The sequence below is a fragment of the Leucopleurus acutus genome (assembly GCF_964270905.1).
Source record: "Leucopleurus acutus genome assembly, chromosome: 10".
NCBI lineage: Eukaryota > Metazoa > Chordata > Mammalia > Artiodactyla > Delphinidae > Leucopleurus > Leucopleurus acutus.
In genome coordinates this window covers 8,379,841-8,401,743 of record NC_139153.1, presented here as the reverse complement: position 1 = coordinate 8,401,743, position 21,903 = coordinate 8,379,841, and the positions used below count along the sequence as shown (strand labels likewise).

The following is a 21,903-nucleotide window of genomic DNA, read 5'->3' as shown; positions in this document are numbered from 1 at the left end:
TGCTCCAGCCTACCTTCAAGGTCTGGCACCTCACCAAGGCCTCCACACAGAGTGGAAGGCTCTGGCACACGTATCGAGTCCACTGCCCCCCATACAGGCCCCTCCATGTCCTTGGCTTCAGTCACACTGCCCTAGACCACCTCCACTACTGTTTATTAATACTGTTTTCTTAAATACATTTCTTTAAAAAAGGAGACCTTGGGCTTCCCTGGTGGCGCAGTGGTTGAGAGTCCGCCTGCCAATGCAGGGGACACGGGTTCGTGCCCCGGTCCGGGAAGATCACACATGCCACAGAGCGGCTGGGCCCGTGAGCCATGGCCGCTGAGCCTGCGCATCTGGAGCCTGCGCTCCGCAACGGGAGAGGCCACAACAGTGAGAAGCCCGTGTACTGCATAAAGAAAAAAAAAAAAGGAGACCTTACCTCACTCTGTAAAGGAGAAACCAGGATCACTTGCCATAATTAGAAGGTAACATAAAAAGAGATACAATGAAAGCAAAACAATGCTACCAAATTATAGGTAGACATTGTTTTATACAAAAGTTTCTCAGACTGAGGCCCTGCTCTCTCTGTTTAGCAGGGAGATTGACTTGTACGTTGGGGGCAGAGGGGGTGTCACTCCTGATGTAACCAAGGCTTTGGGAGGGAACTAAGGAGGGACTTTTCCTCTCACACTGTCATTCAAGGTACACAATGCCATGACCTTGTACCAGGGGCCAAACACCTTGTCCGCTCAGGAACTGGTCTATTGGAGCTTCTGGAAATACTGGCTGAGCAGGTGACACAGGGCTCAGACAGGGATGGGCCTCTGTGGCCTGGGATTTCTGAGAGGTGGTCTGGAGCCTGAAGTGGATCAGGAAAGATGAGCAGGAAGTAGTGGGGGGGGGGCAAAAGAGTGGAGGAAGCGCCTTTCACACAAGACAAATAAGAGGGTTCAAGCCTCCCTAGGCTCTTGTCACCTCCTGGGGCACTTCCCTGGCTGCAAATATCCCTCAGAACATTGTGAGAAGCATCCCTAGTGAAACGGGGTGTGGGGCAACTTTTCTGTAACTCAAAGAGTTTATTAAAAAAAAAAAAGAGTTTATTCCAAAATACTAACATTCTAATATTCTAAAATTAAAAGTTTATTTAAAAAAATACTCCCAAAAGATTGTCGTGGATTTTGGCATCTTACAGTCAAGGTGCCTTTACTTCAGCCCCTAGATTGGGCTCCTGCCTTTATCCACAGAAATACTAGTCAAGAAGGACTCTCATGGCTAGTGATGTCAGAGGAAGCCCACAATCAACTTATTTTCATCATTTCCCTGTTTGCCATATTGCTGACCTGACTCCCAAACCTTCCATGGCTCCCTGTAACCCAAGGGGAAAAGCTCTGGAATCCTTGCAAGGCATTCAAGGTCTTCCCTTTCTTGCTCCATCGGACCCTTCCAGCATCTTACACCATGTACTGGCTGGGACACCCTCCTGCTGGTCCCATTGATCTGTGTGTCCCCAACCCTTCCTAGGATCCCTGAGTCCACTCCTCCCCGAAGACTCTACTCACATCATTCTCCGTCAGCTGTGATCTGAGAAACCAAGGCTCCCTCTGCCTCTTCTCTTCTGAGCTCCTCCTATACCCAGAGGTGTACCATGCCCATGAGTCCTTCTATTATAAACCATCTTGTTATTTCCACAACTAGGTTTTAAGTTCCATGAAGACAAGAGTCATATGGCTTCTTTCAAGGCACCCCTCCCCTGCAGCGATGAGCCTGGAGTGCAGCTTCAATAAAGATTGGTCAAGAAATTGATCATTCCACCTGGGAAATACTTACTAATAGTAGATATCAAATCTTGAAACCTTTCCTTAGGAAAGAGTGGGTTTTCCAGTCCTCGGAAATACAGTTTTAGAACACCAGCGACTGAATTGATATCTCGTTCATTTTGATCATCCACAAGCGGGTCTTCACCTAAGGGGAAACAGGAGATGACGATTCAGCTCGGTAAGGGGGCAGGGTGTGTGCAGATGGCGGAAGAGGTGATCTGGCCCAGCCTGAACTGGAGGACAGATGTGACAGCCTCCGCCACACAGCATGCTTCGGGTGCTCCCTGCAGCGGATTCTGAAACTGCTCCAATCTCTAACAACGCTGTAGAATTAAAATAATGAATATCCGTCACCCTACACTTACACTCATCTTGCCATATTTGCTCTCCCTCCATTTCTCTACTTATATTTAGTACTGCTCAATTATTTGAGAGTGTTTTGTAGACATTACAACACATCACTGCTAAATACTTCAACACGTTCCTCCTCAGCATAAGGCTATTCCCCTACGTAACCGTGTATTACACCTAAGGAAATTAACAAGAGTTCCAAAACACCGTGTCACAGACTTTACCCAAACATTCCCCATTGTCCCACGTCTTTCACAGAATTTTTCAAACGCTAAGATCTAATCAGTGTTCACACAATTCATTCAGTTGTTATGCTTCGTTAGTTTTTTGAATGCAAAACAGACCCCAACATTTTTTATTGTTAGTTTGTTTTTCATAATATTGACTTTTATTGAAGAGTCCAGGCCAACTGCCTTGTAGAATGCCTCACGTTCAGGATCTGTCTGATTGCTTCCTCATGATTAGAGTCAGGTTAAATACTGTGGCCAAGAATACTATGTGGGTAATGCTTGATCACTGGGTTAAGGTGGTGGCCTCTGGATCTCTACACTGTAAAGGTATATTTTCTCCTTTGTAATAACAAGTGTAAAATATAAAATATTTTTGTAAACAATAAGTGATCTATGTGCATGTCATCATGCTTAACATATTTTACCCAGTGCTTTGAGCATCCAATGATAACTTTTGCCCAAATCAATTATTACCCTGCGGTTCTAACAAAATGGTGATTTTCTGATTCTGTCATTCCATCTACAATTATTAGGTGGCATTCTTCCCTAAAGAAGAGCTTTCTCCGTGTTCCCGCCACCCTCCTATTTTTTTAAAAAACATTTTACGGGCTTGTTTTTATAATTTTTAATTAAAGTGTTATAACCCGCTACATCACTATTCATTGGGGTGCTCAGATTGTCCCCAGATTTGGCCAGGGGGAGTCCTTTCTTATGTCCTTTGATGCGACCTCTATTGAGCACTTAATTGCTTACTGGCATAAAAAATATCCCTGAATCACCTGGTACTTTCCTTGACCTAGACCTGGAATAAAAACTTCTCTAAGGAGCTTTGTTTGCTTTTTGCAGGGCATGGTATTTAGAAACCAAGATCTCGGTTCTAGGTGTGCTCATTGCTACAGGAGTGTCATAAAGAACATCTAGGCTCTTTCAGTACATACAGCTAGAATATACATATTTTTTTTTCACAAGTTCACACTGATATTTCTAATTCATGTTTAAGGTACAATGTTTTATTTACCTTCATTTATTTTGTCTTTTCATTTTTCTTACAGTGAAAATCTTGTTCTGAATAGTATTTATAATTGATATTTTAATGTATCTGCCTTATCCTACAATATACATAAAATAGTTTCAGATTTTTTTGGTTTTGTTTTTGTTTTTTTTGCGGTACATGGGCCTCTCACTGTTGTGGCCTCTCCCGTTGCAGAGCACAGGCTCCGGACGCACAGGCTCAGCAGCCATGGCTCACGGGCCCAGCCGCTCTGCGGCATGTGGGATCCTCCCGGACCAGGGCATGAACCCATGTCCCCTGCATCGGCAGGTGGACCCTCAACCACTGCGCCACCAGGGAAGCCCTAGTTTCAGATTTTTAATAGCAATATCACCACTAGCGATAAACCTACTACATAAAAATTAATGTTTATTTGCAGGGCTTTTTTTGTTTTTTAGGGCCTCAGAATGTATCCCACTAAAGACATATGATCAGAAGACAGAAAGGAGATTAGTGGTTGCCTAGGGATGGGGGCTGGGGTGTAAGCGGTACAGGGAGTGACTATAAATGGGTACAGGGTTCCTTTTAGGGATGATGAGAATTTTCTGAAATTAGATTATGGTGATGATGTACAAATCTATAAATATACTAGAAACTACTAAAATATACACTTTAAAAAATGGATGAGCCTTATGGTATGTAATTCAATAGAGCTTTTAAAAAAGTGTATGACCAGAGCACATGCTGAAAAGTTACTCTCTGTATGGTTGTCAGTCTGATATACAGCTTATTTGTTTCCATTTATATTCTATTTTAGGGATTTAATTTTTTTAGAAATCCTTTTTTTTTAAAGTATGCAATTTTGAAAATATAAAGCATCCACATGTTCCAGGAGTCCTAACCAGATAAAAAGTTGCTTGCAGAGAAGCCCTATTCTTATTCTTCTCTCCCTACACCTTACATTTAACCACTTTCGTTAGTCTCTGGTTTGTCCTGCTAATCTTTCTTTCTGCAAAAATAAGCAAATACACATATACAATTTTTTTACCTTCCCTCATTTCTTACATAAAATGGACGTAGCACACTCTGCTACTACATATACTTGTTTCTTCTCTAAACAGTAAATCCTAGAAATCCCTCCTTGTCAGTTCATACAGATCTTCCTCATTTTTTTTTTTATGGCCGCAAACGACTCTATTTCATGGATAGACCATAATGTAGTCAACCAGTCTCCTATGGATTGACATTCCCATCTTTTGCTGTTATGAATACTGCCACAACAAATAACCTTGTACCTGTGTTTCTTATTCATAGAGGTGTGTCTCTGTGGTAGGTTCCTAGAAGTGGGATTACTGGGTCAAAGGGCAAACAAACGTGGAGTTTCATCAGATAAAGCCAAATTCTCCTCTGGTGGGGCAGCACCATTTTCTCCTCCTCCCAGCAACATAGGAGAAGGCTGCTTTTCCATAGCCCTGCCCATGGAATGTCTTTTAAATTTTTGCCGATTGCACAGGGGAAAATATCTCAGGAGAGCAGCACTTTTCAGTTTAATGGGGGTTGCTGAGCTAGTTCACCACCAGGATTTCCATGGGGGACGTGAAAGGAAGCAGGCAGCAACCTGACACCTCCCTGAAAGTGCTGAGAGAGGTCTGTTCACTGGGCTTCTCCTCCTCCTGCCAGAACAGCCCAGAGCAATCTAAGTCTGGTAAGTAATGAAGAGCAGAACTGCGGGCTTCCCTGGTGGCGCAGTGGTTGAGAGTCTGACTGCCGATGCAGGGGACGTGGGTTCGTGCCCAGTCCGGGAAGATCCCACATGCCGCGGAGCGGCTGGGCCATGTGAGCCATGGCCGCTGAGCCTGCGCGTCTGGAACCTGTGCTCCGCGATGGGAGAGGCCACAACAGTGAGAGGCCCGCGTACCGCAAAAAAAAAAAAAAAAGAGCAGAACTGCAAATTCATACTTGGATCTCTATACTATGCCTCCGTGGGAAGAGAATGTGTGTCACTGCCAGGGCCTCTGCTGGCCCCAACATGCTTTAGTGCAAATTAGAGAAAGACACCCCCCCACACACACACTTCCTGAACCAGGGCTTGTGGCTTCCAGGGCATGAGCCAGAGTTCAGCACACTCCTGTCCTCGTGGCTGAGTACTCTTGTGCAGTGCCCAGCCTGAACGACTGTGTGTGGCAGCCCATGCATTGTGTTCCATAGGTCAACCTCTCAGACATTCCCCATAGGAGGAGATGAAAATGCTTCCCCACAGGGGTTGAATGTAAATGTCCCCAGCACTTCATGGCTGCTCTTTACTGGTACTGGCCACTTGCCAGATTCTGTTCCCTCAGATCACTGTCTCCGGAAAACTCATTCTAAGCAATCATCTGGGACCCACCAGCCTGCACTGAATCAATGTGGTTTTGCCTTACACACACACACACACACACACACACACACACACACAGGCATAATGACTGATTGCTTAGAATGAGTTCCTCTAGGATTACCTTTTATTCCTCTAAATTAGTTTTTTCTTTAAATTTAACCTTCAGTTTTGAGTCACTTAGTTGCCTGTTGCATCAAATGATTCTTTGGTTTTACAGGTTGCCTCCCAGTGATGCCAGATGGGATCAGTACAGCCCCAGGTGCCAGTTGCTAATGCCTATAAAATACCATCTTCCCCAAAGGAGAATCATTTAAGAGTTCTTTGGACTTCATCTTCAAAAGTGGCCAAAGAATTCAAGTGACAGGTTATCCCAGAAAATCTTTTGCAGTTAGTGAACTTAGGGTATCAGTAAGAATATTCAGAATACCACACACACAGTTTAGGTGATCTTGGTATAGTGGTGGGACAGCAGTGATTATAAAATGAAAGTAAATAACATGTACATGCTCTGTTGGGGGACACTAGAGGGAAACAGGTGTTCAGCCTAGAAAATCATTTCTCAGTGGATTTCCTATGAAGTCAATGTGTCTTGGGTTTACCTTTGAAACAAATTTAAAAATTCAAAAACTGGAAAAAAAAAAAAAAAGGAAAATGCTTCCCCCACAAGACTTTCTCATGAGGAAGGAAGAGAGAAAACATAAATATATATATATATATATATATATAGCCTATACTGATATAGCACTTTTCAAGTGAGAAGCACACTGGCATATGTGATCTCTCTTAATCCGCAAAACAGCACTGCATGGCTCCAAGGGAGGCATGGTCCCAGCTCCACCCCTCTCACCTGCAAGAAAGCTGAGGCCCCAACAAAAGAAACAACTTGCTCATGTAGTCAGAAACAGACACCAGCAGCTCCCAGGTCTCGTAATGCCTGGGAGATATTCCTTCTTCTACCTGTGGTTTTCAATTCTATTTGCTGCCTGTCTGCCTGCATGCCTATCTATCTATCTATCTATCTATCTATCTATCTATCTATCTATCTATCTACCTATCCATCTATCATCTTCCTTCCTTCCCTCCCTCTCTCCCTCCTTCCTTTACAGTAGAACCTCAACTTTTTTTTTTTTTCAAGAAAAAAGATCCCATGGATGAGCAAAGCTGCCTTAGTTGAATTTAGAGAAAGGTGCAAGCCCCACCTTCTCATCTTCCCTCCTTATCTCAGTAGCAGCCCTTGAAGCCCCTCTGAAGGACCATAAGAGATTGAAAACTGCGCTGTATTAAGCTGTTCCCCTAGTGCACCACATTGTTACTCTTGTGGTCTCATGATCCAAAAGCACAAGGATTTTATTTCCTCCATACAAGCTCTCCTTGTTAAGTCTGGTTAACTTACTGACCACACACACACACACACACACACACACACACCATCCATTCTTGCTCTTCCTCCCAGAAGGCACTTCGTCCATAAAAGGAGCCATCCAAACAATCCTCCCTCCTAGCCCAGGCCTTCGGCTCTCTGCAAGGGTTGCCAATTTTGGCTTAGAAATGAATGGAATTCCAGAGTTCAAGATGAGCAGGATGGTGTATGTGAATGATGGCTTCCTCCAGGAGGAGAATTAGAGCTAAAATTCCAGGCCAGTCCAAGAGAAAGCTAGTTCCCATTTTGCTAGCTAGTTTCCTGGGGAAGGAGGCAGAATTATTACCAAACAGCCCTGCCTGCAGCCTGCTCCCAGCCAGGTCGCCCCAGCATTCCCTAAGGGCTGAAGGCAGGCTGCACCCAGGGCAGAGTGAACACACCATGTGTGCTCACAGCTCTAGGGGAACGTGCTGCTGGATGGGGGCATGGCAGGAAGCCCACAGGTGGTCTCTCCAGGGCAGGTCTCTGCGGCCAGGATCCTCCCAGCCCCATCCCGAGGCTCCGCAACGTGACAACCCCTCCCTGTGTCTCCCGCTCACACCCCTCTTCCTGGGGTAGGAAACAGATCTGAGAAGGGCCACATCCAGAGTCTAGAATGTGTCAGATCCTATGTGCCATGATTTCAGCCCCAAATCCAAACCCTATGTTGATGTGAGCACAGTGAAAGGACCATTGACTCCCTTTCCAGCCACCCTTCCACATGAGGAGAGAACACAGGCAGCTCTCTCACCTTTTACATACCAAGAGGACAGGGGATTGGTTTGTGGGGAAAACAGAGAGGCAAAAAGCTAGCCTGGGAGACAACAGCAAACCACAGCTCTTTCCACGGCACAGCTGCTGATTCCTGTTTTTCCATGATGTTTTCTCCTTCATTTTGCCAGAAGATTACAGGAAGATCTCAAAACTTGAGTGCTGAGTTTGAGATTTATTGACAGCAAAATATAATTAAAAAAATCATAATCCCTTGGGCTTCCCTGGTGGCGCAGTGGTTGAGAGTCCGCCTGCCGATGCAGGGGACACGGATTCGTGCCCCGGTCCGGGAAGATCCCACATGCCGCGGAGTGGCTGGGCCCGTGAGCCATGGCCGCTGAGCCTGCGCATCCGGAGCCTGTGCTCCGCAACGGGAGAGGCCACAACAGTGAGAGGCCCGCGTACCGCAAAAAAAAAAAAAAAAATCATAATCCCAACTAAAACCCTGGTCAGAGGAGAAGGAAAGTGCGTTTAGGAATAATAAGCCAAAAATGGATTTCTAACATGTAATTTTTTCAGAAGCTTAACAAAAAGAGGTCCGTGCTCCTTTCAACAGCCTTCTGCACGGAGCGTAGGCAAGAGCTTCGCCCAAAGAGAGAAAAAAAGGGGCCAAGGAGGAAAAGACCCATGTCTGTTTGAACAAGTGGCAAAGGACAGGCACCCTGCAGGGATTAGAGGGTTTAAAATTTTTAAAATAAAAGGAAGAAAGGAAAAACACACAATGTACTGGTTTGGAGAGAAAGTTCCATCACCAGTTAGAGCAGGTGGGCCGCGAGGAGTGGGCCCGGGCCGCTCACTGCCAGGGGCTGAGAAGAACACAGCAGCGAGCCAGGGAGAGGAAAGCCGGTTTCAGGAGATGGGGGAGGAGGTGCCCCGAGGGTCAGCCAGGTCAGGAACCCAAACCCAGGGCCGGTGGGTGGTGAATGTCAAGAAACAGAAAGTAATGCACGTGAAATCTGGGTACCAGCCAGCCCAGAGAAGCCAAAAAGGGTTTTTCTAAAAGAGACATCCCAGGAACTATTCTTTTAGAATAAGCCATGCTCCCGTGCAGGCTCGGGTGGAGCCGAAGAACGAAGCGGGCAAGAGAATGAGATTCATCCCGGAACGGGGGTGAGAGGGAGAGGGGCCAACTGCACACAAGAGGCAACGAAAAAGCAGAAAACAATTTTTGCAGCTGAGGTTTGGGTCAGGTGATCTCTTCGCTCCAAGGAGCAGAGAAGTCTAATTTGCACAAATACCCCTCCAAGGCACCTGAGCAAGTAACAGAAGGTGCTGACCTTAGAAATCACGTTCAGGAAGGAAAGAAAGCAGCGCTGCTGGGGTGGGGATTGGGCCTGGCTGCCTGGTACAGCAAGGTACTTACTTACAAGACACTGGCAAGTAAGAAAACACAACGGGGAGCGGTCACCGGGCTGGAGGCACCAGGCAGTTTACTCACGACATACAAGGAATTCTCTCTGATGGGGTGAGCCCAGGAGGATGGAACCAGCAAAGGGTCCAGACCACGGCTCTGTTCACTTACAATGAACACAGGGCAGCAGGGGTGTTAAGGAATTGGGGGAAATAAAGAAACCAAACCCTGTCTGGGCTGTGTGTCATTGCCAAGAGAAGCTCAGGGAAATGATGAATGACACTTCTATCAGGGATGCTGAGGGGAGGATACCTCTTGCTTTGTGGGCTTTGCACATGCTGTTCCCTGGGTCTGGAATGCCCTTTCCCTGCTTCCCCTGACTCTTACTCTTCAAGCCTCAGCTTAGGCATTTCCTCTTCCAGGAAGCCTTTCGAGGCTTTGCTATTCCTCCCCCTTCCACGCAAACTGGGCTAGGGGCTCCCATGCTACCTAGCGATTACTCCATGCTTGCGCTGACCGTGCTGTTTACTAAACCGGTTCTCTGCTAGCAGTGACTTGTCTGTTGTTCCTATCATATTGACAGGCCCTAGTCCATTACCCAGTGCAGTGCAGGGCTCAATGCAGGCTTGTTGAGAGGATGAATAAATGTGCGAGTAGGAGCTTGGAGCAGGGCAATTCTGGGGCTCCCTGGTTCTAAGTACCCAAGATCCTGGAGTGGACTCCAAACCCTAAGCTCTCCAGGACCCTCCTCATGGGCCACTGAGAGCCACATCCAGCCCAGTCCTGCTCTCCACACCCGGTCCCAAGCCAGAGTGCCTAGCGCTGCAAAGCTCTGTGCTGGGGGCTATGGTGGTGACTGCCTGGGGCTGACAGACTGCTTCCTCTGCCCTGGAGCTAGATCTCAGGACGGAAGCGGGAGGATAGGGTGACCAAAGGTGAGTCTGCTCAGGAGGCAGCCCCTCCAGGAAGCCTGGCAATAAGTCGGGAGAATTCTAGGGCTGGAGCCCCGGGGAGAGGCTTGCTCAGAGCACAACCAACAAGGACAAACCATAACCTTCCAAGGCTATTAGGAGGATTACATAGAAGAATGAGTAAGAAAGTGCTTTGTAAATTGGGATGTGATGTATTGCGGGGAAATGGGTTTGGGATCCGGGTCCTCAGACCAAACTTAGTACCTAACTACTCAGAGAAAAATGTAGTAAATCAGAGCTGAGGAGTAACTACGGAGACGGGATGCTTCCAAACGCTGTGAAACTAGAGGTGCAGGTGCTTAGGATGCCCCACACTGGCTCTTCTTTCCTCCCTGGGATGGGCTTTGTTCAACAACCAGAGAGTGTGATGCTGGAAAATATTTCCTTGAACGGAAATGCACGGACTCTCAGTTTCACTGTAGCAGCAAGATATGTACTAGTATAAAAAGGCAGAGGTTTAAGAAGAATTGAGCTCCTCCTGACCCTAGAAAGTCCTTACTTTGCTTGGACACTGACACTGGCCATCTGTTCCCATCGGGGATCCTGAGGCCAAGGGAGGCTCAACCAAATAAGCCACATTCCGGTGGCCACTTCATTCCTGATGAGCTTTTATACCAAAGTGGGAACTAGGTAACCTCTCCAAGGGTTGGGGAGAGTAGCTTTGCCAAAAACACTGCATAAAAAAGAAGTAGGCAATTCTAAGCCACTCCATGTTATCTAGCTTCTTCCAACTTTTCTAAAACACAGCAGCCTTTACAGATTCACACAATAACTCCAAGGCCCTCTTTCCCAGCAACCACTGTAGAGCCCACCAGAGAAAGTCACCCATATGTGCTGGTAAATGTTCAACAGCTAGCTCTTTGGCGGCGAAAAGAAAAAGATCAAAGGTCTTAGTGTTTGCCAATTTCTGTGGTGTAAATACTCCCACCTTGGCTGATTTCGAGCTACCAAGGTGAAATCGCTGAAGGTGAAGTTGGGAAGAGATGTTGATACAAGCTGCCCCAGAACCACTGGCTCTAAGACATGCGTTAACACCCAACCTGGCTTCCTCTGGACACAAGCTGGAGATCATCACTCCACACCTACCTCTCTCAAAGGAATTTTTGATGTCATTGACTTCAACCTGGGATCCTGGCACTCTGAAGATCCCTTGCTGCTGGAGTCCTAAAAGAAATAAACAAACAAAAAAAGAAAGAGAAAATGCCTTGAGCTCATCAGACCACTGGGAACACGGAAGACTCTCCCCACTGCTTGCCTCTTTCTCCCGCCATCCTTTGTAACAGAGTCATTCCCAGTGACCGTCTCCTGGCAGAAGCCCCAAAGGAGCCTTTGCGATGAACTTCAGCTGGTCCAAATACTCAGTCACATTCTGCTTCATATGTCTAGGGTCTCTTGTTTGGGCTTGAAGGAAACAAGAAGTTTATATCAACACTGGACCAGTGAATGACTTCCACTTTAACCCACAGGTCAGCTCAATCAAATAACTGGGTAGTGAATGCTGCCTAGTGCGTTCATCAGTTGCACTGGTCCCAAGTAGCTTGACCTGAGTTTACAAATGCCATCGGAGTTTAACAGCCACAGAGACTCTGAATGAGAATGATTAATGCCACTCCCTCAACCATTCCCTCGCCCATTACAGACAATGTCTTCCTTCAAGAAAATCTAGAGTCTAGAGTGCATGCTGGCTTGGGATCAAGGAGTTTGGGGGACATTAACTTATTGCAGAAGGACAATCTCATTTTTTATGTGTTTCTACAAGGCCTTAACAAAGAGGAGACCTTGATTCCTGACACAGCAGTAACAACAAAACAGCGACCTATAAGATTGAAGGAATTAGAGGGCCTCCCTCATCTGAAAAGGGAATTAAGACTGGGATCCTTTCCCTGAGATTCAGTTTTTCTATATGAAACAACTCTCCACTTTATAATTCAGGAAAGTGTTTACCCTTAAAGGCAGGCTTTAGTTAAAGTTTGGTTTGTACATATAGTATGTGCTCAATAAACGTTGTTCATTTCTTTCGTGCTGAATTTCTACCACCTGTGTCTCTTACCCCATCCTCCTGGCTCATTCCCATCCAGTTATGCTGGCCTTCTTTCCCATATTAGGCCTTGACACTTACATTCTCTCCACCTGGCTGGCTTCTTCTACTCAAATATCACCCCCTCGGAGATGGCTCTCCTTACAACCTTAGCCAAAGCAGGCCTGCCCTCCTCTAGCCATTCTCTATCCCCTTTAATTAGTTCCTTGGCATTATCACTATCTGAAATTATTTGTCTCTCTGCCTGTTCATTCCCTTGCCCTTCTAATTGGTCATGTAAGCTACCTAGGGCCAGCATCCTACCTGTCTGGTTTGTGGCTATGCTGCCATTGTCAAAAACAGTGCCTGCTATGCACTCTGGAAATATATTTTTGGAGGGATGAATAAATGAACAGATGGAGGCACAATTTAAGTGCTGGGGACACCATGTGGCAAATCCCAGACACTCTATTTCCTCCATGGAGCTTACCACAGTCTAGCAGGATTAACTGATCGGTTGACCAACCTCATTCAGCGCTCAAAGTGCAGAGCTCTGGACTCGAGTGTGAGCAAAAAAGGAACTAATACAGTTGTCCCACGTGCCCTTCCTGCTCCTCGGTTCTCCTAGCTCCTGGGTCTTCTCACCACCATCTTCAGTTCCCCCGACACACAAGGCTCAATAGACAGCACTCAAGATAGCAGCTGTTCTATAGAACGTTTTCCCTCTCAGAAGCAGAGCAGCAACAGGAAATCTTCCCAGACGAATTTGAATCTCATATCTTATGAGAACAGCCTAGCACCTGTTCTGGAAAGAGCTGAAAACACTGCCCTGAGATCGAGCTTACCATATAAATTGATGTATCTGATGCAGCTCTCGACGACCAGTGGTATAGCTTGTCCTGAATCCTTAAGAAAAAAAGTTGTGAGTTGTATTGGACTTGGCAACCACCACAGGAGAGAAGACACTGCAAACACAGATTATGAACTCAAGCCAGAAAATTAGTACCATCAGATTAGTAGGAAAACAAGCAAGGAAACACTAATTCTAAAGTCTCCACAAACAGTTAAAATAGAAAGTCTTCTGTGATTGCAGAAAAGCCATAGCTGTGATCATTTTAAAGAAATGCTCTGTCTTCCTATTCAGCTGGGAAGGAATCAGGGCTCAGGAGGCCTGATAGGCACATCAGAGAAGGGGAGGGAGCCCACCGCCTGGAGGGGCTGGAATCCGCCCTCGAAGACTTCTCTGCCTCCCACTGCCCTCAGCCCCATCTCAACTCTGTTCTCCCAGCGCTCAGGGCAGGATCAAGGCCTCTGCCTAGTACTGTAGGACCTGCTGCCAGAATTAAGAAGGACACACCATGGGGGAAGCAAGGCTGGCCCCAGGGATCCTTTTGAGCTCGGAGGAGGGGTGACCAATTCTACTCACAACGTAACAACCTAAACATCCAGACAGATATTTGTTTAAAAGTAAACACATTAAAAGGAAAAGTTCTAGAAACAGCTAACGTCAGCCACTGACCACTGAGTGGCAACCTTAGTCAGAAAGGCTGAATAAGATGCAGTTCCAAATACATGCATCTGGGGTGTGAATGTATTTTCAATTATATTTTCCTAGACTGGCCCACAACCACAGAGAGCTGGGCACGGGATAGTTTTCTTTCGGATTCCGTGACTGGTTGACCTCTCTGCTATTTCAGGCCACTTACAGAGCATAAAAAATTTTAAAAACTCTCTTTGCAGAGGGGCCAAGTTAAGCACTAGCCTCCTCAGAAGGTGAGGAAGCAATGAGGCATATGTACTATGCTCATGTAAAGGGACAAAGAAAAAAACCATGATTTGGATGCTTTCGTGGGTCCTCCACACCCCACCTGCAAATTCTGTCCTTGATTAACTACCGTCACGGAGAGGGTAACAAAGTAGACTCATTGGCAACAGGCAAGGCGGGCCCTGTGCTACTAGTCAGGGCTAAAGACAGGTTCCATCCAGTTGAATGGGGCTGACGGACCTTTCCAGTAAATACCTGGTTCCTGGTTCGAGCATTTCTTCTTCCTCTGATAACAAAAAATAAACAGGCAGCAGAGCAGAAGAAAAAGAAAAGATTACGCAGAAGTAATAAGACCAGTTAGAGCAAGCAGCTCCTTCAGAGTCCGGGAACGCCGAAATGCAATGGCAGCCAGCGGAGGTCCGGGGAGACGGCAGGCAAACCGTGGGCCCAGTGGAGCTCCGGACCTGCCCGGCCAGCCTTCCAGGGGGCTGCCTCGGACGCCAGGGGGCAAAGGGGCCTCTTTCGGTCCTTGTCAAAGGGCAGGAATGGTGTGTACTGAACACTTGCCCCACCCCAAGTCTAGCTTCTCCTCAACACAGGGGCTGTTTACTCACCAATGGTGAGAGCCCACCTAAGGCTCTTTAACGTTAGCCCAGCCACCCACAGAAAAGGAGGGACACACGCCCTCAGGTGTCTCCTGTGACACTGGCCCTGCAAGTGAGCTCAGGAAACCTCGCTCTTAGCTCTTAGTTAACCAAGACCGTGTTTATGAGGTGCCCTCTGGATAGGACCAAACAGGATTCCATCTGGTTCCAAATTCCACACCGCTGCCTGTGCTTTCCTACCAAACACCTGGGGCAGCTTGTCCCGGGTACCCACTTGGCTTTGCTTTCCTTCTGCCCACGGACCCTCACCCTGGCACTGAAAAAGCCTCAGGGAACGCAAAAGCTGACAAAGCCTGGAGGAGGGAGGGCAGTGGAGTCAGAGAGCCTTCGTGATCTTGCGGGCAGAACCGGAGGCTTGCCCATTTGCAGGCGAGCACGGCCTCTTCTTTCTTCCCACACATGCAGTGGGTCAGGCTCTGGGGTGCGTGCTGTGTCTCATCCCGACTGAGAAACGGGAGCATGTGCGCCTGCTTGCTGGCGTCACCTGTCCAGCCCCTGGCACCTCAGCAACTAGAATTTTCCTATGTCGACTATGCCTACCTGAACCTAGGACAGCAGTGCCAGGTGATCAGACAGGGCCCCGTGGGCACTCTCCAGAAAGCCCAGGCAGCACTAACAGCTAACATTTCCATGGTGTTTACCCTGCGCCAGGCAGAGCTCTAGAACCCGGCAGGTGTTACTCATCTGATCCTCGTCACACACTCAGGAGGTGGGTAATTATCATTCTCATTTTATTGAAACAAGGTAAGGACTCCCCCTGCCCCAGCCCGAAGGTAGACCTCCTGGGCCTCAAAATTTATCATAATAAATTGGGTTTCCTTCTATCCGAGAGAAGGGGGGAAAAAATCAAGCATTTTGAAAAGAATCCATTCAGGTAAGGTCCTAGAGATTTATACAAGTAACTCCAACTACGTTTATCCGTCATTCTTGGGGATGCTTCCTTGTCCCTCTAAACCCTCATAATCATGGAGTTTCTGTGATGTTATTTTATTGAAAAGCCTTTCAGAGCTTTAGAATTTCAGAGCTGGGGATGCTTAGTTCACGCTGAATCTTCTTCCAGATAGCATGGGAATCATAAGAGGAAATTAAATTCCATTCCCAAAGGTTGAAGGACTGGATGCATCACACTGCCTTTTCATTTTCTGAGAGTTAACAATCCTTGAGGTTGGGGTCCTGCCGCTGCAGTCTGTCCCCACAGGGAGCTTAGAGTGGGCGCGCAGAAGAGCTGGCGGAATTGCACAGATGATGTGCGGTACAAGCACACGTGACTATAAAGAAATGCATTCGCTCAACAAACATACTTTTTTCTGTCAAACGGTCCCCTGAGGAGGCTGTGCTCTTATTTCAGCAACATGCTGCTGCCTAGTGCTCTGGGGTGACCCTCTCTGGGGGCTCTTTTCAGAGCCAGTCCCCTAGTGCCCACTACGGCCTATGCCTCTTGCCATATTGTGGCTCCAGGGGCTACAAAGCTGGGCTCTGATTGGCGCTTTTCATTCCAAAGCCTGGGGTGTCCGTTCTCAGACAAAGTTTTGGCACCGCTGACGAAGGTCCTGCTGCAGGCTCTCGGAAGACTGACCAGCTGCAGCAATGGCTATATATTTAGAATAAGGATGTGGCTTCCTGGTGACTACCTCCAAGGGGCAGACAATCCCGCGGTTGGTGCATGGCACTCGATCGTCATGCATTTTTTGTAGGAGCTCTCCATTCAGAGACTGTTTCACTGAACAGAACACCTAACTTGCAAATGCCATTAGGTAAGAGCTCCTTCCAAGAGTCCTGACAGAGCACCTGTTTCCAAAGAGCTGAGAATATTCTGAAAGGTGTCTGTGTCTCTGAGCCTTTGCTCATTCTGTTCCTCCTCTCAGGGGCTCCTCCGTCCTCCCCTCTGCTGTGTTCCACCCCATCCTTCAAAGCCGCCCGGACCCCACTGCTCACAGTTCTTCCTGCTCTGAGCTCTCACAGAAATTATTTCCGTGGGGAATCAGTCACCAAGTGCTCATCCTGAATCATCTTCTGCATTCAGCCTTCTGTCAAAAACCTCCTGAGCAACATGATAAGCTCCTTGAGGGCAGAGAGAGTAGCAAATGGGCCTCAGTCCCCTCTCAGCTCTGGAGTATGGCTTTTTCGAGAAGAAAGTCTTGTTGGAGCGAAGAGGGAGGATGAAGAAAGGGCTCTTGAGACAACCCCTCTTCCCATGACCTTCTGGATGGCAAACTGCTCACTCGGAGTCACCTCCAAACAGCACCCCTTCCCTGATGCACGCAGTAGCACCCCTCATTTTGGGGTCCTCCTCACCTCCTTCCTCTGAGGCATCCTAGAGCAGCTGCTGCTGTTTCCCACCCCCGGGCAGTGCCAACGTGTGCCCTCCTTTTCCCCTTTCCCTTCCCCCACTGTCCCCCAGAACTCAGCTTACAGACAGAGGGACCCAGGCTGGTCCTGCCTACCCCCTCCCACGCCTGAGGCCAACCCTCCCTGCCCAGCAAGTCCTGTACATGCCCTATATGAGGACAGAGGATAGAGAGCCAGAGCAGGGGCAGCCTCAGCACTCCAAAAGTGTCGGCAGGGCCCGAGAACCTTTACTTTTCTCCTGACTCTCATTTTCTGCAAAGGGTCTTCGTTAGATGGGGCACGCTTCCAATAACTGTCAGGGACCTTCTGCTGTTCCCCTAAGTAATGTTCAGAATGCATCTCCCCTTCCTCAAGTATGTCCCCCACGTGCTGCCCTTTTCACCTCCATCACCATCTTAACTTGCCTTGAGCTGTTCTATCTGGGATGGCTTGATCCTGCACCCTTTGCAGCCAAGAAGTAAGAAGAGAAACTCACTGAGGTGAAAAGCTTTTTTTTTAGTTTAAGGTGTAAAGGATTAACCTGGAATTCTAAAGGGACTACCTCAGCTCTTTTCTCTTCTCCCAAACTGCCTAACAGGAAACAAAATTAGGTGGAAGGGTTGTCTCTCGTACAAATTGTATGTGTTGTGTTCCTTTGCTGGTATATTCTCAACTTTAAAAAATCACTTATATAAAAACACAGTTACTCACAGAGCTTTTCTTTGTATTGTTTCCAACCTGTCCCCTCTTGGGAGATGTGAGTGTGACTCAAGGCGAGGGGGTTTCTCTAAGTGTCCCTCAGGCTGGTCAGGACTGCAGTTCCTGAAGCAGTGAAGTGGGGCTGACAGGGACCACTGTCTGGCACGGATTCAGCGCCACCTGGATTTTACTGGGTCCCAGCGTGATTGCAACCCTCCCCCAGGGTTGAGAATCAAGGGAAAGCACTTAGGAGCAACTGGTCAGAGGCAAAAGCAGCTCTGATTAGAAGCCCTCACTGAAGCTAAGAGCAGGCTGCCGGGAGGACCAGCTTGCCACAAGGCCTGGCCGAGGGCCCGGATTGAAAGTTCCAGTCCGTCAGTCGTTGGTAGGTCGGTAGGTTGGGGCAGGGCTGTTGGCCGGGGGAGGAGGTGGAGAAAGGCTGCCATTACATTGGGTGCATTCGCGGACTCCGTGGCTCCCCAGCAAGTACCTTAATGAACGCTTCCATACAGCCGTTAAATAGTTTATGGCTACACACTGAGAGAGGCCTAGGTCTCCTCATTTTCTGTGGTTTAGGGGGAAGACAGGGGGGCCTAGGGGAAAACGGAACAAAAGAAATCAAGAAAGCAAACAAGGTAAACATACAACTGGGAAAGACGCTCTTACGACCCACGACTGGAGGAGAACACAAAATGCAAATGGAAGGCCTGAACCCCCAGCGCATTGGTGTCCAATGCTCCATCTGAAGGCCTCTGGATGTTTAAGTGGGTCTTAATTTACCCACGGTGTCAGGCAGGAGTAACACAAATGTATTCTAAATCACAGAAGGGCACAGCATGTGTCCAGGAAACCATTGAAACTCCAATCAGGGCTGTCATCCCGCAAAGCTGACCAGATGGAGGGGGAATCAGGGGAGAGATGTAATCTGTAGCCCAAGAAAGCAAGAGACTTTCAAAGATGATCGGAAGGGTTAATTTTCATCATTTTGGCTTAAATGCATCACCAAGTCTCAACTCCCACCATACCAGGGCACTGATCTTCCTAATGCCTCCTTGCATTTCAAATGCACTTGACTAATCTTTATTCCATTGATCTAAGAGCCAGGCAATTATTATTCTTATTTTAGAGATGAAGAAATTGATGCCAGGAGGGAGGCTGCAGCTTCTTTGGGGTCCCCAGGGGACCCAGGATGATGATTATCTCCTGTCCTTTAGTCAAGTACACTTTCAGTTACAATGTTTTCAAATCCATTATCACACTTAATGTCAGCTCAACCCTGCACGTATGGTCCCATTTTACAGAGGCCTAAACTGAGGTCTAGAGGGGGGAGGTGGCAGAGCTAGGCCCCAAACCCAGGCCTCTTTGGCTCCAATCCCAAGATTTTTACCAAAGGGTCTGTCATGGAGCCTTAGGGAACTTTCTCATTTCCAGCCAAAGACTCATCCATCCCATTAACCCTTGCCAACGGAGGACCCGTGGGGTCAGGTTGAAAGTGTCTTGCTTGACTTTAGGATCTCCATTCCCTGTGCTCCATCTCGGCCACAGGGAGGGGCGATCATACCACAGTTCACCAGCGACAGCGAAACAGCCACAAACACTGGACCAGTTTCCAGAGTTGCCCACATGCATATACCTGTGTTGGCTTATTTGCTCATCTTTCACCACCCAAGTTGGCCTGACTCAATGCTGCCAGCCTTCTAGGGCAAAGGGTTTTCTGAGGTTAGGAGGAGAGTCCCTAACCAAGAGACACAGTTCATTTTCAACTGGCTTCGTTCATAATTTGAGAGGTACCAAGTGGGGACCAAGCCTGACACAGATAATGTCCATGCGTGATGAACACAGACCTGGGCCCACAAGCCTTGACTGATTTCTGTGAATGGGCAAGAAATCGTATGTGCCGTGGAGCCAGTCAAGGAGACAAGACTCATGCTGTCTTGCTCACTGGCCTTGTGGTGCCTGTCTCCCTCAGCAGGCCCGCCATCTAGGGAACTCGGATCAACTTCTAGGTGTCTGAATACTGAGCAAATGCTGCTAGCTCCAGGACATGCATGGGCAAAGACACAGTGGAATCCAAATCTCATGCCACCCAAACACTGGAACTAAAATAACAGCACAGACCAAAATTTTGCAAAGAAACAACAGGCAAGATTATTTTGAGCTCATCTCGGATCTACGTCAATTTGGTTAGCTAAGTCCATGTCATTTCTTTTTCATAAGTTACTTATTTTTTGAGGATGTGGGTTATGTGAGAGTCATATTTCTTACAACAGATCTGCTTTTGAATTTCCAAATGCCAAAAGAGAGTGCCAAAAATGTGACAGGGCCATAGGTTTTACGTATCATAACTGGAGGGTAGCAGCTGCACCACCTTGTTTCCATGGTGATTTGGGTTTCTGTTTTTGGACGTTCTCACATCATTTCCTTATCTCACACTGCATGATACCCTCACGACAACCCTGTGAGATAGGCAAGAACTATTAAACCTACTTTAAACATCAGGTAAACGAGCCCAGGAGAGATTAAGAAACTTGCCCAAGGTCATAGGAACAGAATTCAGCTCTTCCTACTTCAGGTTCCGGGGTGATTATGGAAATTGGGAAATTGATTTTATCACAGAACATTCAGCAATAGCATTAAATCATCTATTAAACTCTCATGGTCAGCAAGAGTACAGACTCTTAATGCAGGTGTTGGACACCCAATACCAAAAATATCTAGGGTGCCTTTAAAATTTATTTCCTAAAATAAGTCCTAAGGATTCTTTTTTCCTTGAAGTTACATAATTTCTGCCCAATCCAGAAAGCAAAGGACTGTTAGAATCGCATCAGGATTTCTTTCTTTTGTGTGGTGCTCTGTGCAGTGAGCGGAATCTCTGACAAGGAAACGTAGCTATCCCAACTTTGCATGACACCAAATTGATACCGACTTACTGAAGTGCTGGGTGGGGCACAAAGTGGGGAGCAGGGGGGCAGCTCAGCCAAGGAAAGTGGGGCAGCCTAAGCCTTCCATCTCTTCTGCTGCTCAGTTGCAGAGCAAAAGGAAAGAGAGAGAGAGAGAGAGAGAGAGAGAGAGGGAGGGAGGGAGGCAGGGAAAACAGGAACAGAGAAAGCCACGGAGAGGAAGAAAGAGAAACCAGAGACCAATGTCCCCTTTCTGCCTTTCAACCAAGATAAAAATTAACACGCGTTAGTAACATAGGAATTGGCCTCAAAATTATTCTGTGACCAGAAGGATGGTTATTTCCCTAGACAACCCAACAGATGTGGGTGTCAACATCCAAAATGGCAGCAATATTGTAGTTCAATGGTGGTCAGGCTCTTGGAAGCTGTGCATGGGTGTGCATGGCGTTGCATCTGTTTGGACAAGAAATCTCGAGTGATTTCACTGCTAATCCAGACTTGGAGCGAGTCAGCCTAGGTTAGGGAAGCCAGTCAATGGTTTGAAAAACCATATCAAACCTTACATTTGCATCTGGCTTTGCCATTTACCATATGTCTTTCAAGCGCATTATTGCATCTGGTCAGCCTAATTACAGGGTTATTATGAATTGGGGCTATTCTAAGATAACGTTCTAAAGTATGAGAAAGAAATATACAATGTGTTGCAGCCCATGTGCAAAACTTGGTCTGTCTATACAAGGCCAGCAACAACTTGGCTGAGGGGACCTGCTCAAATAATCACCCAAAACAACACTGACCTTGGACAGGAAACTATGGCAGATAAAGAGGTCCACAGTATAGAAATAGCTCACCCAGGGCATTTAAGATAAATTTTAAAAACACTTCCAAGTTAGCAGTGCACTCCACAATAAGTTAAAAATGATTTTTGGAAGTAAGAGGAAGCTTTTACTTTACTAAGAGTTGCCTTTGACCTTGGCCAAGGGCCAAAGTGCAGATGGCTGGACTTGCAGCTTAGTGCAGTGTATCTAAGTGGGAGGTCTGTAATCCTAGCTTGGATTTCCCAGGCCCTGGGTCAAAGAGGGTGTGGAAGACAGCATCTCAGAGGGCTTTATTTAAAAAAAAAACAAAAAAACAAAAAAACCTCTCAACATTTCTCTAAGGACGACCCTGGGACCTCGCTAAGGGTTTGATTACAGATCTCTCCTACAATCTGCTGGAATCATCTTCTCCCACATGAGTTTTAGGAATTAGGAGGAAGTGAGGGATGGCTCAATTCATCCCCCCATCTG

At 47.2% G+C, this 21,903-nt stretch overlaps 1 protein-coding gene across 3 annotated transcripts in view; it reads right to left on the bottom strand.

The window, feature by feature from the left end:
• SRGAP3 (SLIT-ROBO Rho GTPase activating protein 3) overlaps nucleotides 1-21,903 on the bottom strand; it is a gene marked incomplete at both ends in the record, with an annotated part of 250,892 nt that overhangs the window by 31,192 nt on the left and 197,797 nt on the right. The window contains 5 exons of one of the 3 annotated variants that reach the window (XM_082847212.1): nucleotides 1,810-1,944; nucleotides 11,327-11,404; nucleotides 13,103-13,163; nucleotides 14,278-14,308; nucleotides 20,645-20,731. In XM_082847212.1, coding sequence (XP_082703338.1) covers nucleotides 1,810-1,944; nucleotides 11,327-11,404; nucleotides 13,103-13,163; nucleotides 14,278-14,308; nucleotides 20,645-20,731 — 392 coding nt within the window. Of the gene's footprint in view, nucleotides 1-1,809; nucleotides 1,945-11,326; nucleotides 11,405-13,102; nucleotides 13,164-14,277; nucleotides 14,309-18,204; nucleotides 18,308-20,644; nucleotides 20,732-21,903 lie in introns of all 3 variants that reach the window. The other 2 variants (XM_082847211.1, XM_082847213.1) reach the window with 2 other exon arrangements.